Here is a 22,612-nt window from a genome sequence, read left to right as displayed (position 1 = left end):
GTCTGCGACCAAGAATGCCTGTGTACATTTATGCAAGTGATCCACAGCTTGTGATGCTTATTATATTGTAGTTTGTTCTAAACCCTGCTTGCAATGTCCAGTATTCTGTTGACCTTCAGACTGGTGGAATGGCAAATCAATGGCTAGTGAGTCATTGTTCCAGGAAAAAATAGATGATTGTATGGGCCCACTTGAGTGTAACATAGGGATAGGAGAAATGTCAAGATTTGTACATGTTAGTCATCCCTAATGCCCCTTGAAACTAAAACCACTGGTTGTCTGAATATAATATCACTGAAACTCAGGAAATTGAATTGGTGTAATTATAGAAATTCATTCTGTGTTCTTCATAAATTTTCTGAATGTTTATTCAATTTTAAAGCATTGTAATTACATCATTTAGTCATACATGTACAATACACTAGGCCGGGGGGGGGGGGGGTCCACTCAAATTTCTGTAGCAGAGAGGGGGTTACTCAAACACGTCATGGTTGGCAGGGGGGTTACACGAAATTTTGGAGTTTCTAAAGCAATTCCTCCGACCCCCCCCCCCCCCCCCCCAGGCCTTGTGTATTGTACATGTTTGACTAAATGATAAGCTCTTTTTGGTATTTATATATAAAACCAAATATGAGCTAAAAAATTGGGAAAGTTAAATATCTATTACAGTAAAATGGATTGCTGCTGCGACAGACCCTGTACAGACCCCGATTAAACCCTGTGGTACAGGTCTGTGTCGGAAAGAGGTTCCATTGCTGTGACAGGGGCTGGTATACAGATCTGAATCCAGTGCTCTGATGACATGCAGTGTTCTCCATAGGAGTTTTTACAAGAGGGAGAAGATGTGGTGCAAAAGCACCACGAGCGACAGCGTAAGCGGTCGCGGGGGGAGGTCAGGAGGGGGGTTCCCCCCTCCTGCCTTTGGAGCTTTTGAAAAATAGAAATTAAAATGGTGTTAATGGTGCACTTGGGGAGTATTTTTTTTACATTTTTTGGTATAAAAAACTCAAAAGAACAGAAATCTGAGACAGTAATCCAAAACTTATATTCCAGTTCACTGATTTCAATGAAGATTACATTTTTTGAAAACGAAAAAATACCGACAGACATACATTTATTCACATTTAATATTTATTATTATTTTCCTGCAATAAAAGATCGGTTTGTTGTCAAGGCATTCCACTGGTTTTAAACTTTATAGAATCAGAATTTGCTACTTTACACATTTATTGGTAACCTATACAATGTAGAATATAGAAAGCAGACGTTTCTCATGAATGATTAGGCAAGTATATCAATCTTTAATCAGGAAATACTGAAAAATGTACTCAGTACTAGCCTCTAACATAAGGGTTGCTACGTCAAATAGCTGATCTTTATTCTCATCTGAAGATCACAATAACATGAAACACACACACACACACACACACATATATATATATGTGTGTGTGTGTATGTGTGTGTGTGTACATATACCGGGTATGAACATATCTATCTCAAGCATACATATTGCTGTTCTTTACTATTATTGTTGTATTAATTCATTACTTCACTAAATGCTTCAGTACAAAATTGAGTAGCCCCCCCCCCTTCGTGTTCTCCAGTTTTGAGCAACCCCCCCTTGTAGCTTTCGATTTTTTGAGTGACCCCCCAGATTCCTCCGACCCCCCCAGGCCATAAATAATGACGGCCTCCTAAGATCATAACTGCAGTGTACCTCTGTGTAATACAAACAATGCAACACAGCTGAGCGAGACAGCTAAATGTATTATATTTTAACCGTCCTCTCTCATGGTTAAGGGTTTGGCATTGGGTTTTTTGGCGTGAGCTTCAATTTTCACACTCGTTTCAAATGTTTGATATACCACAGCCCTACCGATGACGAGTTGACTTGAACACTTCCTGATCACATCAGAGTGGCAAGGACATTTCCATCAACCATTGAATGACGATATTGTTACTGAAAATAAATTGCAAAATTTTGACTTTCTTGGCGTTTTTGGCTTTATTTGAAGGATAATTTATTCATGCTGCCGACAAAACGATGTTAAGTTTGTGAGAAGGTTGCTCCCACCCTGTTTGTTAAACTGTGCAGCCTTTTTAAGTCTCATTTTGTTGCATGGATAGCTTGTATCTCGCAAATTATTATGGCCTTGATCCAATTAACATCTGACAAGAGACTCATGACTTTTCGGAGCAAACTTAAACTAACCCACAGAAAATTTCCAATGACATGCACGGATTAAACTGCTTAATTAACAGTTCAAAAGGTGATAACACAAAGCCAAAATGTAGTTTCAGCGCTACTCTACAAAAATGACAGCTATTGAAAGCAAACTGTACAGAGCATGGAGGGGATTGAGTTAATACATCGATAACTTGGTATAATATACATCATTTCAATTTTATTCTATGTGGCTAGATATTTTCTAATGAAAAATGAAAACACAAAGGATTAATCGAATATACGTTTTTTTATATATGTAGTATGACTGTAATAAGACAGTTCATCTCAAACATCTCGGTGTCCATAATATAACACAGGTGGAAAGTTGATAAAAACAGGGAGGCAGACATGTTTTGATTATAATTCTAATAGCAGAAAACGTATTAGCTATAATGACCATTTTAGCAGCTGCCGTTACACTCTGGACACCTCAGTGTTTACGGGGTCTGCATCAGATTCCGAATCCACATCACTACCATATCCTGTCATGTTGGAAGCGTTCTGAAGAAGTGGGTGCTTCTGCTCCGTATGAAGTACTTGTTCCCGTAATGACATTTTACTGAATGCATGGTTGCCTTTGTCTGTAAGAAAAAGCATAGAATAGGTCATGCACACATTATAAAAGTTGAAAGGCAGTGTAGGATTAAAGTTACGTAATGAGTTTCGATTTTGTCAGAACATTCAACAAGCTGATTTCGTACGCTGAGTTCTTGTTTATCCTTTTTTGTGAATATTTTGAGTGAATGAAATTAAAGCCATATACATCAAAAATCATGACATCCAAGACACACACGTGCGGTACTCTAACTACAGTCCCTCAGCCAGGAGAGATTATGATTCAAGGTTGTATTTCTTTACCTATACATCCAAATGAAATTGTAGGACATGCCATGTGCTGAATGGTTCAGTATCTGGGGCATATTTAAATTTGTTACTTACTTTCATCTAAGTCGCCAATGTTTCCCTTTGGATCTGTGCATTGAACCACCAAGGGAGAGTTTTCTCCATTGTCTGAGAGGGAATTTGAAAATTAGTGTATAGTTATTATTCAATCTCTATTACCAGTGTATAAATCAACGTTGAGAAAAGTCCGGTTTCACAAATAAAAGTATCATGCTGGCGTCATTATTTCAAATCTACACATGAGAGGGTTTCCTAGCCCATATTTATTTTCAGTTGACATAATTCGTTGCAACGACTTGTGTTTGAAAGGAAGTTGATGAACAGAGTGCAGAATATATCCTATGGCCTTTGAAATAACACTAATAAAATAAGAGCTCTCTTTATTACGGAAATGTAACCATGTTAGGGTACTGTAGTATAAATTATGCCTTTCGAAATGAATGCTTTTAAGAGACTAGCATAGAAGTTCACGTGAGTATCAAAATAGGTGTTGTGATTAAATGTTAAACTTTAATCATCCTCTGCGATGCGTTATTGTGAAAGAAAATAACAGCGATACTTAAATCTTTTGCGTAATTTAGAAATGCTTCAGTTTTACTTTCAACAAGTACAGATTGTGATGCAAGTACAAGCATGGAATAGACTTAAAGACGTTAGTAACCTCCTGTATTCTCAGTTGTGTCCATGCCCTGTTTAGGCTCTTCGGTTTGGGCTATTGGTTTTGCATGTGTGTCATCTGGAAAACACAAGAGTCAGAGTGTCAGCAAATTAAATGAGAATACGAAAATTTGGTACTGTCATGGATGTATATTTTAGAAAGCTTATTTTAGAAACATTGTTAAGATGTAATGGGGAGAGAGAGAGAGAGAGAGAGAGAGAGAGAGTGAATTAATCACCTTCCATATCGCTATCTAGAGAGAGAGAGAGAGAGAGAGAGAGAGAGAGAGAGAGAGAGAGAGAGAGAGAGAGAGAGAGAGTGAATTAATCACCTTCCATATCGCTATCGAGAGAGAGAGAGAGAGAGAGAGAGAGAGAGAGAGAGTGAATGAATGAATCACCTTCCATATCGCTATTGGCAACCTCTCCTCTATGACTAGTGCCAGATTCTCCACGATTGCCTGCACAATTTCCTGACACGTCACTGAAATTTAATGAATATTATTATAACAACTGTTAACAATTTTTCAAACACCTACGATCATTTATCTTCAACATATTAATGTATTTACGATTTTCTTAGACCCTTTATCCCTTCCACAGTATAATATTTGGAATCATACAGACATCTATTTTTAAGGAAATTCAAATCGACATTAGCATCTTTGAAATATTCAGACAGTACAAGATTGTTCGGATCAGTATCAGAGAAGGATCAACGATCAAGTGAATGCTAAAGCTAATGATCCTGATATCGGTTCGAGACTTGAAACATGCCATCTCATTGCAACAGAAATGACCGGGTATTGAGAAATCAAATACTTCATAACACTGGCTTGAAAAGATTTTTGAAAACAACAAGCGAAACGGCAAGACAAGACTCACCTTTGTGGTTTGTAAGCTACAGTTTTTGGCTTTGGATGTACGTCACCATCGGGATGCCCTTTTTGGATTCTGTTTTGGATTGGTTTCTGGTGACGACTATTTTGTCGATCGTGATTTGGACCTCGATTATATGCAGCAACCCTTCTATCTATTATACAGGAGTACATGTAGGTAGCATTAGCGTGTAAATATTTATGAAAAGATGAAATACAAGAGACACTATATTACACACACACATACACACACACACACACACACACACACACACACATATATATATATATATATATATTTGGTAATTATATGAAGGTTTCCTTATGCCCTCAACAATACTGTTCCAAAAATAGATAATTCTCATAGACAAATTCAATTCTTTTGATAGAAAAGAGCGACTGTGAAGATGCTGTTAACAAATAATTAAGATGTTAACCTCGAGAAATGTAACATAAGTACCAGTTTTGGATTTCCTTGCATTTTGTCTTCTGTTTCGGTATTTAGTGACCAGACATGCCACTGCAATTATTGTGATAGGAAAGGCAACAAGTAGAAGAATGTATCCAACTGAAGAAATTTCGAAATGCTGATGCTCGCTTTCGGTCGAATTCTTTGTGACAGCAGTGACATCTTCTGTTGTCTCTCCACTAGGGTGTGTGAAAATGATATGGTTGTTGTGAGGCGCATCAGCTGAAAAGAACAGTTTGTCGTAAGCAATTCAATAAATGGGAAAATCACTAGGTAGATTCAAAACAATCTAGTCAACGCAGTTCTGATAATCTGCCGAAAATAGGTTTACTATGATTCAATGTCTGTTTCCTTAAAACTTGGTTTGAAATCTTATGTGAAGATGTACAGAACTCTTCATTACTTTACATTGATAACGATTGGTTGAGTCCATACATATGTGTATGCTATATACTTATACTCAGACACATAGGTCAAAGGTCGCAAGAGATCATTCACTGAACTGATGCCTGTTGGCCTGCATGATTTTCTCAATTGCCTCAGGCCTCTGTACTACGGAGGTCACACAGGAAAGTCCTAATATGAAAACCAAGCATCTCCTGTTTTTATTCTTGTATACGAAATCATTTTGTATGATTTTGTACGATCAACGTTTATTGTGGGAAAATAGAGATGCTGCTTTTAAACTTTTTGAGAAGAAGTGAGAGAGAACGTTGGCAAATGGTAAAAAATACTCACAGCAGGGAAGTACTTTGTTTAGCAGCAACTCTGCGTTATTTTTGTGTAAGCTGTTCAAAATACTTACAAGATTTGGTGCTGCTTGACTCAGTGTTTGGGATCTGTTCAGAGACGTTGTAACAAATCGTATCATTAATTCTAGAACCTTTCATGAGAGTCTTCCAGCCATACTCTTGACACCTGAAGGTTACAAAGACGACACGATAATCAAAATGCAATATTCAAGCAAAAGACAAACTAAATGTGAAGAGCACGCGAAGGAACATAAAATGTGAGATCGAAATGAACAAAAAATCAAACAAAATATGTCAAAAAATCACACCATTAGACTTAACCAAATAAGGTGTAACCAGTATATTTAAGCAATAATGCACCCCCTCCCGGCCCATAATGGACGAAAGCAAACTTTGCACGACATAATGTACGAGGCGAAGCCGAGTACATTATGGAGTGCAAAGTTTGCTTTCGTCCATTATGGGCCGGGAGGGGGTGCATTATTGCTATTATTTTATAGTTTTGGCAATGCCGGTGAATTTGTAGTTGTAGAAAACGAATAAAAAAGGAAATTTAAACTGAGTTTGAAGCCAGTGAGCGTCGTCAAGCATGATCGGCCCTGACTCTGTACATTACATGCACTCCACACTGCACAGTGCACTGCACTGAACACGCAGGACAAAAAATAACCAGCACTTTCACGGTTCATTTTGAATTGAAAAACGATGTATTTTCGAAGGAAATGAAAAGTAATCGCATCCCTACCGTCTATATCAAACTTGAAACATCACCTTTAAATATCATGCCATTCAAAAAGCCGACACGGTGAAATGCCAGAGATGAAGAAAACGGAATGTTCATGCATCGACATCAGTATGATCAGCGAGCTGCCTGCCACGGTATCAGCTGATCAATTATTATGTCGCTAGTAGTACAGCATTCATTGCAATCGATATCAATAGAGTTCAACATTGTTATTCAAATGTTTATATTTCAATAATAATTGTGTCTATAAATTTAATTTTCGATGGCTTCTTGAGAAGAGTTATTTTATTTCGGCGAACGACAGAACTTGACGTAAACGGGTGCTTGAAAGGTACAGTTGACAAACATACTGGAGGGTTTCGGTACCGTCGCGATATCGAGAACAAGGCAAGGTAAAAAAGGTAAATCACAGACATGGAGAAAAAAATGATGAATGAAAGTTGTCTCCGATTACAGACAGTGCATCAGAATTAGGTGGCCGAGATGTTAGATCAACGGAGAGTCCACGGTCGTCATGATTGTTGGTAGTAGCTGACCTTGGACCGAGACTTTGAATGGCTCCGTAGTATATCCGTAGACACTTCCGGTCAAGGTTGATGACAGCAAGCTGCCGTTGTTGGCCCGTTTATGGCTGGTTCGAGTAGCCTTTCACGCTTGCATCGTTTACATGGCCACTGACATACATAATATGCCATGTGTCAAACCCAGTATCGTCTAGGAGTTTGCAAACGTACTGAGTTCTGTTTCACCTATACGGCAACGAAGCGAACCATGTTGTAAACAAACGTACCGGTAGTAGTACAACCAACGTATCGGACGGGGACTGCATGCTGAGCGCCAGCCAGACAGACGACAAGTGCGTGCGTGAGGACTCAAAATATGTGATAAATCATACAGTAAGATATTATTATCAATATTGTGCACCATTATCAAGATTTATAGTTTGTGTATTACGTGGTTTATCCGATATTTTCCCTCCTTTTAAATGCGCAGTCCTTTTTTCAAAAAAAAATTGCTCGCTGTGGGGCCGCAATGCTGAATAATGGAATACATTATCAGTAATAATGTATGGATATGACGTCACAAAATTCACTGGTATTGACAAAGCTATAATATATTTACTAACATAGTTACGTTTAGGACAATTAATACCTTGTATGTTTCCGACACGTAGTTGACCAATCCTTGGTGTCTGAGAAGGTACCATTGGGACAATCCTCACATACCACATCGCTTGTTGAATTACCTAGTTTTTCAAATAAGAAATTCCATTTTGAAACTCGAATTTTATCATTTACCTAAGAGACATGTACATCAAAAGTGCCTTCATTAGCTGTACTTGAAAATGAAAATAGCAAGAAAGTGGAATCTTTTCTATGGAAAGCAAATCTCATGTGAATATTGTGATCGGATATTGAATAAGTGAATTAAAGAAAGTCATAGCTATGTTATTCTCACCTAGTATAAGTACTCTTTCACCTACGCCACATTTCTTCCACGGGACACAGGCGCCAGACACAGACAGGGTGTGGTTAATGCACTGACAGGTAGTGTCTTCAGCCTTCGTGCCAGGTCTGGTGACTTTGGCATTGGCGTTACAAGATCTGTGTGGGAAACACTGTTCATGGGTATTTGGCACGGCTGTAAATGTCCCATCCTTACACGGAATACAGTGGATTTCATTTGATTGACAGACTGCTGTTATCCGTGCTACGTCCATATGGTAACCTTAAGAATATAAAAGTATCACCTCACAAGTTAAGATATACCATAAACAACTACCTTCGCTCAATGTGAATAGAATTCTACAATGATTATTCTTCCAGCTATTTCTAGAATTATCTGGTTATACCAGAGCAAGACCTGTCTCTACATTCAAACGCTTTTTTGGCAGGTACGTATCGCAAGCAGGTAGATAAATACAATATCTCTCTTCGACAAATGATCACTGACGGCATCAGTGACATTGGGCCTTATTTAGTGACCACTCACTACCTATCTGACTTATACAGATTGATATTTGGCGGGACTGCCACAGGTGGGGCAGGATGCGCTTTAATATTTTTGAAACACCTGACATCACTTCTTGTTTTCAATCGGGTTGGAACCCACAACATACGGCATCAGTCGCCTAGCAACTATTGTCTTACCAATTCTAACCTAGTGTTATTGGCTTATGGATTGGTATGATTGCGATTAATTCACATGCATAGAAATCTACAAGTAGGTGAAATAATATATTTAGCGAACATAGTAGGGGGGAGATGTTAAAAGAAAATGTGAAAAGTTTTATATCATTCACTTTTCTGTAAGGTCAAGGTCAAACTCACCAGCAGGACACTCCGAATTAAAACATTTTGTTGTTTCTTCAACATTGATTGGTAAGGCCAGTGCCAGCTTTGTGATGATCATGTAAATCTGAAATAATGAAACAAGGCAAAGGTAACTTTTTTGTCCTGTAGCACGTATAGATTTCGAAGTAACAACGTTATCTCTATACGGAATGAAGGGCTACGGTTAGTCATTTACAGTTCTATGGACACCCACACAATCTCCTTGTTTCGACACAGCCGGAGAGAGGTATTCTGAGGTCAGTAAAAGAGTGGATCCTCTCCATTTAGCTCTGAAAATTTCCATTAAATGAAAAAGATTAGGCTTAAATAAGTGAGGCTTGTTGCTAAAAATTTCTAAGCACTAGACACCGAGCATTAGATAAATTATTATTTATTTGTCAAATACTTTTTTGTCGTTCTTCTGAATGAATGAAGGAAGAATGTAGTACTACAGGTCCTGTCCATTACTGTAACTCTTTGGCTCTCCTGCTAGAGTTGTAGTATGGCGAGATATTGGCATAGTTACCGCAAAAACATAAACAGATCAATGACATGCAGAGTTATCGGATGACATCATCGATGTTTTCACCCCAGACCAAGCGTTGTCTTGTGAATATTTTAAACCAATCATTAAAAATGTCTGTATGTTATGATGTTCAATACACTAAGTAAACGTTATATTTTGAATTTAGGCTGTAATGTCACCCTGCAAATTGCAGTTCATAATTATTTAAACTTTAAAGCCCCAATAGCTGCATATGTGTAATAAACCGATCTTAAAATATCCTTAGTTTTCCAAGAGTTTTCTTTGAATAAGACCCATTAGAGACTGAAAAAGTGTATAACGCTGCCATGAGTGTCGAGGGTGGCATGTAAATTCAAAGGTTTTAACGTCATTTTAGATTTCCCGCCATTATCAAAAACTAATCATATGACAGAGAAAATAAAGATTACAAGAACAAAATGTTAGCCATCCTGTGCTGTGCATTCAAGTACATGGCATCATGCTTGTTTCTGGTATGATCACGATGTATATGTGCAGGAAATACAGTTTTTTGTATATTCCTGTGGGGGCGCCATTTTATGGGTGCGGCACCCATTTATTATCAAACCTGTTAAAAACATGTAGGCATGGTCAAAATCAGCGAGCAGCGACACTTCAATACACATCCTTCAGTAAGTACATTTAAACGAACCAACTCTGGTTTGAAAATAAAATCATGAAAATATTGCATAAAATTAGCAGCTATTGGGCCTTTAAGGTATACAGACACCTGTAATCTGACTATATCCATATATGGTCAAAGGGGCATTCCTTGTATTCAAAATGCCCATGTGAGGGCGCTGTTTTTAAAAAGCGGCCACCCGCTTAAAATCTGTGATTGGTTAGATTTTCTCTTTCCATGTAATGGTAACTGTGGCAAAATTGAAACAGGTGACAGTATACCTTTAATGTACAGTTCTTTCAGTCAGCCAAGTTACTCATACCTAGAATTTTTCTGATTGCCACTTGTAATTATAGTCTTGATATGAATTATGCATTGGTATTTTATGATTAATTCATTTACAAACACAAAAGCAATAGTGTAAAAGAAGACTCAAAAGGACAATAATAATTTAATAACACAAGATGGCGGACCATCGGAATTCGCTGAAAAAAAGGCTATTTGAAAAGACGTGGTTAATCGTTGTAAAAATTGTATGTCATCTAAAGGTGGTTTTACGACTTCAATTGGTAACCTGACATACTATGATAAAAAAATAGTCCTTTAAACAGTTGTAATCGTCTAGTTTGCAGTCATGACAGGTGGCCTGACTATTCTAACCTTTTCAAAGTGCAATCAGCAGCCTATAAACTACTTAAAATTCAGCGCCGCTTACAGTAATGTGTCAGAATTATGTAAGCTTACTCCGGAACACTGGCGCTGGGAATGTCCAATGTGGTATACGCAAAAAAGATATACGACATTGACCGTTTATTTAACCATAAACCGTGTACTGTGTGTTGGGTTTGCGGTCAGGTGGGCAAGACCGTTTCATGCCTTCCGCCATTTAAATGCCAAAGTCCCCTATAAAAAGGGGATTATGATAAGACTATGCAGATGTGAAAAAGCCACGCTATGGGTAAGACGCACTCGATTTGCTCCGAGATTTCCAGAAATTCGATATGTGAACGGCGTTGATTTCCTTCCAATCTCATACATGACACCTGTGAATGTATAGCGACTGCCTTTATGTCGATAAAATGTTGAAAAACACTGCTATTTAGTACAGAGAATGCATATTTTCTCAAAGCGTGGTTCCAGAATGTCCATTTGACCTCTGTTGTAAATGCTAATGTATGCTGCCAATCATGATTACTAAAATTCAAATTGCGGCCTGGGCGATCTTGTACCCTGCAGAGCACAACTAGCGAAGCGTACAGATTTATCACTAAAATCACCGTTATGTACCTAAACATACGCATACACAACCACATACAACGTACACACATGTAATGAACACGCAAGAAACGGCATTTTCTCTTTGGAGTTATTGGTGGTCCTAAAAAAAACGTTTGTATGTGGTCCTGTAAAAGTTATGAACATTGAGAGTCTTCACACATCATTTGAAAGGCAATCAAAATTTCATTTCTTCCTTCAGACATCGAAACTGAATCTTTTCTCTCACATTTTGAGGAATCAGCTTTGGCATTGTGACAAGTTTGGTCATTGTTTATATCAGTTGATTCAATTCAGTTGAGCTGAGTGGACATGAAATTTCAGCGTTGATCACATCGTTACCACTGTCACATGGCTACGTCAACATTGCGTTGTTTGATTGATCATCCAATGATCCACACTCATCGATGACGGCCGCGGGCCAGCACAGCTGTCCTGCGTGACTCATTACCAATGTATTTCAAAATACTTGGCTGACCATTTACTACAGATTACTAGTAGTTTCCTTTTGTTGAAGTTTTCTGGATTACATATCGTGAAAAGCAGCGTATATGGTATTCAAATATGCATGCTCATCTATGGAACTACGGACAACTTTTCCACTACGTCTCTGTCACATGTCATTTGCATATTATGAACGGTTGTCGATGTTTTCCTAGGTTATCTAGGTAACCGGATATGTAACCTGCGCTTACTATACTTTGGGTCATGCCATTACATACCGAGCTCTAACTGGGGATCGTAACGTTTAGATCAGTTTTTCTCAAAATTTCTTCACCCTTTTCTGTGGTTTAATTGTTTCGAAATACCTAAACTTACACTGAAAATACGAATTGGTGAAGATTTGTTTCTCAAATTCATATTTTTTTTGCATTTCTTCTTCTTATTTTTTTTAATGCGTCTTATAGCCGGTAGCGGTTGCAAGCTGCGTGTAAACCGGCGTTCATTATCAGTGACCAGCTATTATCTACAACATTGCCTACTAAAAAGCCATAAAGCTAAGCAGTAGAAGGTTCTAAATCACGACTGCTTTTAGGATCATAATCCGCTGCCGTTCTTAGAGACTATAATTTATTTGCCAGACTTTCCCCTGAGGGAGTGTTCAGTTATTATGACCGGGGTTGGGCCGGCAAAATCCAGGGGGGGGGGTGTGGTCACCTCAAATTTGAAAACTGCAAAGGGGGGGGGGAGTCATATATTTTTCAAATAGCTCCAAGAGGGGGAGGGGGGTCACTTAATTTTCATAAGTATCCGTCCCGTCAAAAAGTAGTTTCAGTGTTCAGAAATATTCTGGGAGATAAAAATGATTCCTTGCATGATTTCATTCTCTGAAGTTATTCAAAAGTATAAATTATCTGTCACATGAACATCTTGACTTGACAACTGTGAGGCTTGTCTTATTGTAAATCAAGCTCACTGCACTGAGGGTGATGAACTATTACTTACATATTAGAGATATAGCAAGTTTTGTCAGGGAAATTATTTAACAGTTACCTGTACTGAGAGTACCATGAAAAGTTAAATAATACTTTTAGGTGAAATTTCAATATCATAATTGTTGTCCACATCTGAACTTTTAAATACCCTATTTGAATCAAGTACATTTGAATCAATTATCAAACACTTATAAAAGCACAGATGAATTTAGTTTAGCACTGTAAAAAAATTATTCTTAGTTTTCTCATAGACTCCAATGTTCATTTTGGTGAAATTCCAAAATTTCGACGACTGGCTTCCACCACAGCGCCTTCACATTCAAATCACCCGCTGCAGTTGTGAGAAAGTAGCCGTTCCATGTAATAAAAGCCGGGGTCGAAAACCGGGTCCCATTGGAAATCATGCGCAACAAAATATGCACACCTCAGACGCAAAAAAGTTGGCAGAAATCCAGAGATGTGTTGAAAGCCATGCATCGTAGCCGTTTTATTGAGTAAATTGTATGAGGGAAATTCGTGTCCGAACTATGCGATATGTGCGCGGCCATTCTTTTTCCCAACTCCCTATATTTCTATCGCATACCAAAGACAATACAAGAGAAGTCGGCCAGTTGCGAGCTCCGCCAGTGGGAGAACTCGGCCAGTTAGGGTGGACCATTTGATATCCTGGGGGGGGGGGGGCTTGGAAGATTTGGGGAAAAAAAGATGCCAGGTGGAGTTGCTCGAAAAAAAAAATCTGGCTTTAAGTGGCTGATGGAAAACAATTATGGACCATTGCGACTCGGAAAAAAAATCTTGGCAATTGTTCGATGCACACTGCAGCATCAATAAAAATCAAGCAGTAGCTCTGGAGTTTTATAAAGCATAAACCATTTCAAGCTTGAGGAACAATAACTTAGAATTTATTAAACGAGGAACTGAAATAAATACACAAACAAAAACACTGAAAAATTGTCAAAAGTTACAGCTACTATCACTGTAGCTTTCAGCAACTGAAAACAAGAACTCGTCTGGAACAAAACCAATAAATATTTGTCAAAAAATAAAGCAAAACACCAAAACTTTAATAAAGTCTCAAGGACACTGTGCTCTTTTGGTTTGAATTGGTAATAGTACATACAAGTTCTCATACTGATTGAGTTCAGCAGACATCTGGTCAGCCAGGGAGCAATATGTCATATGGAAAAGTTCAATCATCAGTATTTTGTATGAAGTCACACAATCATTGTTCCTTTTCAACTATAGTGTCAACAATGTCATTCAATATTTCTTTTGCAATCATCTCTTCTTCAGAGAGATCATCACTCTTAGTGACAGTACATGTAGCACCCATTCTTCGTCTAACTTTCTGGAATAGATATTGTATTTTTTCCTGGCTTTCATCTTTCTGGCGACGTTCCTTGGCTTTCATGTGTGGATTTACATTTCTCGCTGCATCTTGCACCAGTCTTCTTTTGTTTCGGCTGCGATTTTTTCTTTGTTTTCTTGAACTCTCTCTGTCTCCGAGGGTTTTAAACTTCTCAGTAAACTTCTCATGGACTCTCTTCGTCTTGTTCCATATTTCACTCACTTCATCAAAACATGCATCAACTTTGTCAGCAACCTTTGAGTAAAACTCATACTCTTCTTTTGTTGAACTGGATCTCTGGTCTTTACTTTTTATCACAACTGGAAGTTGTGATATAGGGGTAGTGTTCAACCGGTGTTAGATGTCGTCCATTTTCCGTAAACGACAAAAAGTCAAAAACTGCTGAACAGACTGCATTGATATTTGATACCAATATTCAGACTGGTTCCGAGGTTCAGATTCCGAAAAATGGAGCCAAACGGAGCGGCGGTTATATAGTTTTGGGAAATTTCTAACCCCCCTTTTTAACTAATTGATTTTAGGGTCTTTCATATATGTAGTTTTGGAATGTACACCAATCCTGCATTGTGGACTGTTTTATGAGTTGTGGAACAGAAATGAGGTTTTGATGAATGTTAGAAATATGCAGGATGGCTGATTCAAAGTATAAGAGATTTTCATGCACTTTTGGTAATAAAATTGATAAAAAACAACATATTTAATGTTTTAGATTTCTCACATTTGTTATGACCCTTAACATTACAGACTTGATGACATAACTAGCTGCTGGACCTGTTTACTGGCGCATTGATTTAAAGACAAAGATCGTTTTAATTTGTGATAAGGACGTGTGATTTCGTAAAACATAGTCTATTAGCCTGGAAATGTGATTTTTGAATATTGTTTACCCCACTGACAAACAGTGTGGTTTGAAAATGGCTGGAATTCGCTACTTCGGGACTTTGCTTTGTGTGTGCATTTGGACAAAAAACGTGTATGGTGTGATCAATCCATTCAGTGAGAGAACAAAGGACTCTTACAACAGCACACAATGAACCCGCAGACCAACTTTGATAAGCCCCTATCACTTTCCCTCCAATCTTCCAATATCCCTTGGAAAACTCTGAGGTACTTTGGTCAGAAAACAACGGTACACTGTGCCTGCTATGCTATCTCCATTTGATCTCCCTATGCAAGCTTCTGCATGGATCTAACCATTTTGCGCCAGTTTACAGCTATGGCGTTTGATATTAGTCATGAGGTAGTAGAGAAGGAGTCACAACTGAGATAATTACGTTTATTACTATTTTCACCATTGGTTTAATCCCTTTATGTCCATTGTTTAAAACCCCTTTCCCGCCATCTGCGTTGCCGACGGTACCTTCGCAACCAAACCGAGTGAAATTAACCTGGGTTTGCTAATGCGACTCAGTTTCTCCACAGTGTCATAACACATGCGCAAAGACTGTATTTGCGTAGCTTGGGTCAAGTGCGTCATGATAGCGTAAGAACCGACACGTTCCGTCCACGAAAAGTGAAGTTTCAAGGAATTTAAGTTTTTCATTCTCAAAATCTTGGTAATTTTAACGTCGTTTTTCATATACTTTACATTCGATCGCAGGAACCTTTCCTTGTTAGAATGAAAGTTCTGATCACGAACTTTTCAATCATGTACTGAGTATGGTGCAGCGGACTGCAGCACTGCCGTGAGCGTGGGTTAAACTTGTACCGTTTCCTGGGTGTTTAATGACGCGACGCGACGCCAGCGACGCCATAGGCGACGCTGCGACGCTTTGTTTCAATGCATCGTACGTGTTGTTTTTATATCGCGACCATTCATTAAAGTCATGGACGTAGCAGTTAAAAGCTATGCTTCTTATTTAACCTTATCATTAATGCCAGTACAACATGTAATTAAAACACGGCAAGAACCAAGAACTGGATTTGGAAAAAGTTGGCGTGTTAACAATGCTGCTCTACGATGTTTGGCATTTTTTGTGATCGCAAGCTATCATCAACTCAGTCTCCGCGCCTTTGCAGATACAAAAGCTCCCTTCCTCAATTATCTGTTCCTCAACCTCTTTAACATCGTGTACATCAAAACATGATCAAAATCAGTGGAACGACTCGAACTTTCCGACGCGACGCTGGGACACGTGACGCCATGTTTGAAGATCTGTCAACTGCCGAGGGACGGCCGAAACACCCGAACGACCCCGAACGAACTTAATCTTGTTTACTAAATCCGAGAAAACGCGTTCGCAAGTCCCGTTGGTGCTAATGGAGTAGTTTGTAAGGCAAACAGCGGCAAACACATGGTCCCTTTGATCTCCGCCTAGTTGTGACTCCTATATATTAGTGTATCCATCGAAGCTCATGGCACACTTGTTATAATTACAAAACAATGGGACACTGGAGGTCCCGAGACAGTATGTATGTGTGTATGTATGTATGTATGATGTATGTACGTACGTACAGTATGTCCGTCAACATCAAAACACGCAAACCACTGCACGTTTCAGCTTGGTATTTGGTGTGTGGATGCATCCTAGATGGGATTTTGTTCAAATGGAGTCTGCATTGCCAAAATTATGCAAATGAGCTTACAAAATGTGAAAATGGTCAAGAATTAATAACTCTAGAACCGCTGTTTTGATTGCTTTGAAAATTTGTGTGCAAGTACCTTAGGTAACCTTATACAGTTTTATGAATATTGTGAAGATATCTTTAATTTTGTATTTTTGCTGAATTTTTTGGTGATTTTTCTCATTTTCAGTAAAAATTCTTCTCTGAAACTGCCAGCCCAATGCTTTCAAATTTGAGTTGGATCTTTGCGCAGGTGTTACTCTTCTAATTTGTTGAAATTATGACAAATTTGGAAAATTACTATTTTGGAGCAATTTTGTCATTTTTGGTCAAAAAATCTTAAACAGTATTTTCTTTTTAAAACCCCTGGACAGGCAGCTTTATATTTGGTACACAGATGTACAGAGATGACAATAGTTAGATATGTGGAAATTGTCCTGAAATATACAAATTTGTATTTTTAAGACAATATTGTCATTTTTGGTCAAGAAAACTTGTTCTCAACATAACTTGTTTGATAGCTTTGTAATTTGGTATAAAGTCCCGAGGGATGTTATTAGATAAATTTTCTGCTCAAAGTGATGGGAACCCCCCATATTTGTATAGTTCAGGTAATTTTCTCAGTTTGTGACCTTAAATGACCTACACCAACCCAGGATATATTATGAGACAGTTTCGAAGGCTGTGAACATAATTTTGTCATATTTGGTATCAATTTGTAGGAAAATTTGATTGAGAAAACAAAGCTGAGGTAAATTTTTTCATTGCGGACTAATTTTGCAACTACTCTATGTAAGACAGAGAAGAACTGCTGAGAAATTTGGATCCAGGATAATTCCAGATGTTGTAATCACCGCCCACAGTGGAAGGCATTTCACTATCTGTAACTAACTTAAGTGCTGTTTACATTAGAATGATAACACTCATCCATTGTAATTAAAAACTCCAGGAAGGTTGTAATACATTTCCTGTCATCTGGCATTATGTAATACCAAGGGATGGAACATTTGATATTCAGGAGGGGGTAGGGTCTAGCAGATTGATGAGGTATATAGCATTACTTTTTTACCAGATCCCTTGTACATTTTTTTACCACTCCCACCTTTTCTTTTTATCAAGCCTTCTCTGTCTATTTTTTGTTGTTGACATTTGCTTATGCGTTTAGGATCTGCTTGTCCCATTGCTATAGAAGTCGATATGCATGTTTCCAAGATGACCTCCAGTACCTACCTTTCAGACTTTATTTGCTTTTGTCATTGTGTTTTTCCTGGTTTAAATATTTCTTGAATAGACCAATTCAAACTGAATATGAGCACACTGTCCTTGACGGTATTTTTTTACAAAATACTACCTGCTTGATTTTTTAATACTGTTAAGTGTTTATATATTGAATAAATTTGTTAACAGTTAAAATCCATACTTGTCCCATGTCACTTTTTCCCCAGCTGTCAGCTACAAATACCAGGTGGCTATTCTTTAACATTTGAAGTGCAGGCAAATTCAACAACTTCTCCTCTATGTCAGTATGTAAAGCTAACCCATTCAAACTCCCATATGGCCAAGAGTATATGTACTGGTGAAAACTCTTCTTATAGGTTTGAGATTGCCTTTCTTTGAGTTTGTCTGTATGTATATGATATGATTGTGTGGGTGTGTGTACACTCCAAACCTGCAGCACCTACCCATTCAGTATTTCATGTACAGGTGTACCCAGAGATAGTTTCACAATGTGCCAGTTGTGATCAAGTGCCATTGGCGCTATTTTTACATATTGGTATCTGTTGTCAAACATATCTTTCATGCTTCTTAACATTTCATGCACCTTTTCTATTTCAGAAACACTTTCCTGATACATGTCTACTTGTCCTTTGTACAGATTATCTTCTTCTGTCAAACTGTACACTAAACTGATATTTTTGTAAGGTGAATCAAAAATGTACATGTATTTACATATCTTTATTTAGTTTTTTAAATATAGTCTGTGTTCGATAGAACAGCATCTTATTACTGGGTGTGAAAAACCAAGCAAACAAACATTGCACCGAAATTTGGTTAAAAAAAAATATATCTCGAAGAAGGAAAGTGAAAAAAAAAAGTTGCCAGCATATGCCCTGTAGGAAAAAATAATTCATGGTGAAGCAAGTAGGGAAAAAATAATGGCTCTCCACCAATCTCCCCCCCCCCCCAGGATATCAAATGGTCCACCCCTTACGAACTCGGCCAGTTGGAGAAGTCGGCCAGTGGGCGAACTCGGCCAGTACAGTATGCACCCAATTAGAATAAATGCTCCATAATAGTGTTTCTTTTTTTTTTGAAGTCTCACTAAAGTTATATGCGAAAGAGATGTAAATGTCATACATAAGGTGAGCGTAATGTTTTTCAAACTTCACAGATCACAGTTCATCGCGAGTGATACGTATGAAATACACATATTGGGTAAAATTAAAGATGCGGTGTATCGCGATCGTGGCAGCGAGTTTTGCAGCCTTCGTCATGGTTACACTTGAAGTTTGTTAAAAAGTCATAGGAGATGGTGAAGCAAATTAGTAAGGGTCGCCAACCCATGAATTTTACTGAAGAAATGGCATATGTTTGCCTGAACTTTAATACGGTACGCGCGCGATCTGCAGAAACACTGAGGCAGACCAGACCATGGTCAGGGACAGTCAGGGACCGTGAGCAGACCGTACATGTTTTGCGGGGTGGACGTGGGAGCTCTCGAGTTGTTTTCTGAATGTTCGTAGTAGTATTAAACCGACAAAATAACAGAAACTATGGTAGTAAAAAGTTAAAACTGGCATGTGAAGAGAATGCGCATGCATTTGCTTTGTTGCGAGTGGCCGACTTCTCCCACTGGCCGGAGTTGGTCGGCACCGGCGCTAGCCGAGTTCGCAACTGGCCGACTTCTCCGCTTACCACCAAAGCAGCTATCGCTGTCTATCAGAACTACAAACCACTGTGATTTGAATTTAGTAAATATTCGATCGGATTCGAACTCACAACATACGGCATCCAGTCACCTGGCGAAGACATCACAGTCGAGGAAGGTCCGTTGACGTTGGCCAGACCACGGCCACTCACTCCAGCCTCGAGTCAAACGCTAGTTATAATAAGCTAGGCTCGCATTGTGTAAACCCTGGACACTTCCCTAATATTCAGGCGAAGGTGATAATCGGTAGGCCCTCGTGTAACAGATAGTTTGTATTTCTCTGATAAGCCAGTGTTTGCGAACAACCAACGTCACTACCACAGGTTATCGTAACGTTGCTTGGATAGTCGTTCGAGGCGGGCGGCCACAGGTCGCCGTTCACTTGGAAAAAAAAGAGCCCCACACCGCGCCGGTAACGTCCCCAGTTCGGGCCAAGGCAGGGCTAACAAGCTATCTGATTGGTCCAATTTGAATTTCACTGACGTACTAACCCGCCAAAGTGTGACACTTACGTTTTGCCGTACAAACTGTACGAATCAAAGGAGAAAGATGCTAAATATCGCCAATTTTTGCCCTTTCCATCGAATTAAAGGATAGGTGTGGTAAGTACAGGACATGATGCTGCCACAAACCCAATATTTCAATTGTCTGGCATTTATTTGGTGTGTTTTTCTTGACTTGAAAATACAGATGTTGGAATCCCAGTTGCTCCCCTTGTCTCAATATATAGAGGGAGTGAATAAGTCTAACCCTAACCCTAACCCTAACTTAAGCCTAACCCTAACCCTAACCATCGGAAATACGTATCAACAAACAAACAAACAAATAAATAAATAAACAAACAAACAAATAAATAAACTGCTCTTTATTGACAAATATTAACAAAACAGCTTTTCGCTGTTATTTTATTAAAAATAACAAATAAACAAACACAAACACATACACACAAACAAACAGACACAAATAAACAACAAGTACGAGTCCCCTGTGCTTAAACCACACGTAAATGAAAAATCGTCGTATCGACTTACCAGAAATTCCACAATCTTCGCTGATTCATTTCACGATGAAACGTCCAGCATGCCATCGATTAACTTGTCGGACGTTGGATTGACAAAACTTAAAATTAATACTTAAAATTACAGTCAAGCGAGATATAAGGTTATCTCTCTCGGTTTCTTCTCGCAAACTAAAATCCAGATCTTGCTTTAGGTTTAACATATCAGCATACCTGCCGTACAATAAGTCGAAATAAAATACTCCATAAAAATTTTGGTTATAGCAAGCCGCATCTACGCCTTATTACTCTCGAATGATATCATGTAGCCTTTGGGGTGAGATTTTTTCACTACCTCATGGTAGAGTGCGCTGCTGTGGTCATGCAAAAAATCGACCTTCAGGGACCGTTCAGTTTTACAGCCGGGGGGGGGGCGGCAAAATCTTGTCGCTGGTGTTCCAAAAAATATAGACCCTCCCCTGCATTTTTCGTGAAAAAAGGTGACCCCCCTTTGTCAGACGAAAAAATTTGATGATTCCCCCCCCCCCCCCCCCCCCCCCCCCCCCGGCTGAAAATAACCAAAACCCATATGTCAAATTTACCCGCACGGTTTGGATTTGAACTCCGGTACGCGGCGCACTTTAATCATGTAGCAGAGATGCCAGTGCACAAACTTCTCAACCACATCCATGCAAAAGTCTGTTATAGGACAACTGTAAGGCAATTTTTAAATTGATTGCCATAGACAATAATGTCCATGGACATTGTATAAAGTAAACTTTATTGGAGTGGTTTGCCAAAGGCAGCCCTCCGGTTAAGAGGGTCATGGGTCATTACGTAAAGTCAACTTTATTCTGGTTGGCCACCAAGGTTCCCCGCCGGTGGGGAGGGTCGATCAGGGCCATTGCATGAAGTAAACTTTACTGGACAGGGCCGCTGAGGCTGTTAAGATGGTCATGGGCGATTACATAAAGTTAATTTATTTATAAAGTGGGCCGCTGAAGGCGCGCCGCCAGTAAAGAGGGTCCGATAAATGGCCATTGCACCAAGTAAACCTAATTGGAGTGGGCCACCAAACACATCCGCCCATTAAGAGGGTCATGGGCTATTACATAAGTCAAACGTGGGCCGCCGAAACTTACCCACCAGTAAAGAGGGTCATGGGTAATAAATACATCAAGTCAATTTATTGTAGTGGGCCGCCAAAGGCGGCCCGCCGGTAAAGAGGGTCGATCTTGGCCATGGCATAGAAGTGAACTTTATTGTAGGTATAAATTGAAAATGTGGTGACCCCCCTTTCCTACCAGTTAAAAAGCGATGACCCCCCCCTTCGCGGATTCCAAAATTATGATGACCCTCATGGATTTTGCCGCCCCCGGCCGTAAAAACTGAACTGTCCCTTAAACAGTGTTTTAGGGTTGTATATGATTCATCGTTCTTGGAAAGATTACTGCCAAGAACATCTTTATGTGTCATATTAACTGTTGCATTCTCATTTCGTTAGGCTAACTTTTACTTGTCTGTTTAGAAAACAAAATATGAGCTCTTCTCACACAAAGGAGCCATTTCTCACCAAACAATACAAAATAGCAAATTATCTTTCCCCTATAACATTGAAAGAAGGTCATTCACGTTGATTAGTTGCCCCATCTATCAAAACTTAAGGTAATGATCACTCCAAAACATATTGAAGTTTGCAACAATCTGGAGTTCAAGTATTGTATACAAAGGTTTAGAAATTGTTCGGAGAGTTTTACAGGGTATAAAGAACTTATACCGCCATCTTGATTACTTTTTTGCCATTATTTTTAAAATTTTATCATCATCATAATCATCATCATCATCATCATTATCGTCATAGTCAATGTCACTGTTGTTGTTTTTACTGTCACTTCCATCATTGTCTTTATC

At 38.8% G+C, this 22,612-nt stretch overlaps 1 protein-coding gene across 2 annotated transcripts; it reads right to left on the bottom strand.

Moving 5' to 3' along the window:
• Window positions 1-1,113: 1,113 nt before the first annotated feature.
• On the bottom strand, window positions 1,114-20,875 carry LOC139137641 (tumor necrosis factor receptor superfamily member 16-like). Of its 2 annotated transcripts, none has more exons than XM_070705840.1 (11): window positions 20,736-20,875; window positions 8,962-9,049; window positions 8,090-8,359; window positions 7,784-7,877; window positions 5,940-6,052; window positions 5,126-5,356; window positions 4,673-4,820; window positions 4,189-4,271; window positions 3,792-3,866; window positions 3,167-3,238; window positions 1,114-2,808 (listed from the first exon to the last, which is right to left on the bottom strand). In XM_070705840.1, the coding sequence occupies exons 2-11, from the start codon at window positions 9,041-9,043 to the stop codon at window positions 2,642-2,644; spliced, it is 1,335 nt and encodes a 444-aa protein (XP_070561941.1). In that variant the 5' UTR covers window positions 9,044-9,049; window positions 20,736-20,875; the 3' UTR covers window positions 1,114-2,641. The 2 variants fall into 2 exon arrangements, with proteins under 2 accessions (XP_070561941.1, XP_070561940.1); XM_070705839.1 differs by lacking the exon at window positions 20,736-20,875 and adding an exon at window positions 19,776-20,150.
• Between the last annotated feature and the right edge of the window lie 1,737 nt (window positions 20,876-22,612).

This window comes from Ptychodera flava, chromosome 7 (assembly GCF_041260155.1).
Source record: "Ptychodera flava strain L36383 chromosome 7, AS_Pfla_20210202, whole genome shotgun sequence".
Classification (NCBI taxonomy): domain Eukaryota; kingdom Metazoa; phylum Hemichordata; class Enteropneusta; family Ptychoderidae; genus Ptychodera; species Ptychodera flava.
Note: the sequence above shows the minus strand (reverse complement) of the source record. Positions and strands in the feature narration are given on the sequence as shown.

Bases quoted from the DNA above. Each gene is read 5' to 3' on its own strand.
- LOC139137641 (XM_070705839.1), bottom strand. From the start codon at position 19,808: ATGTCTTCGCCAGGTGACTGGATGCCGTATGTT. The intron at 9,050-19,775 runs GTGAGTTCGAAT...TCATTATTTCAG, and splicing joins GTGACTGGATGCCGTATGTT to ATTTACATGATCATCACAAA. The intron at 8,360-8,961 runs GTGAGTTTGACC...TATATTCTTAAG, and splicing joins TAATTCGGAGTGTCCTGCTG to GTTACCATATGGACGTAGCA.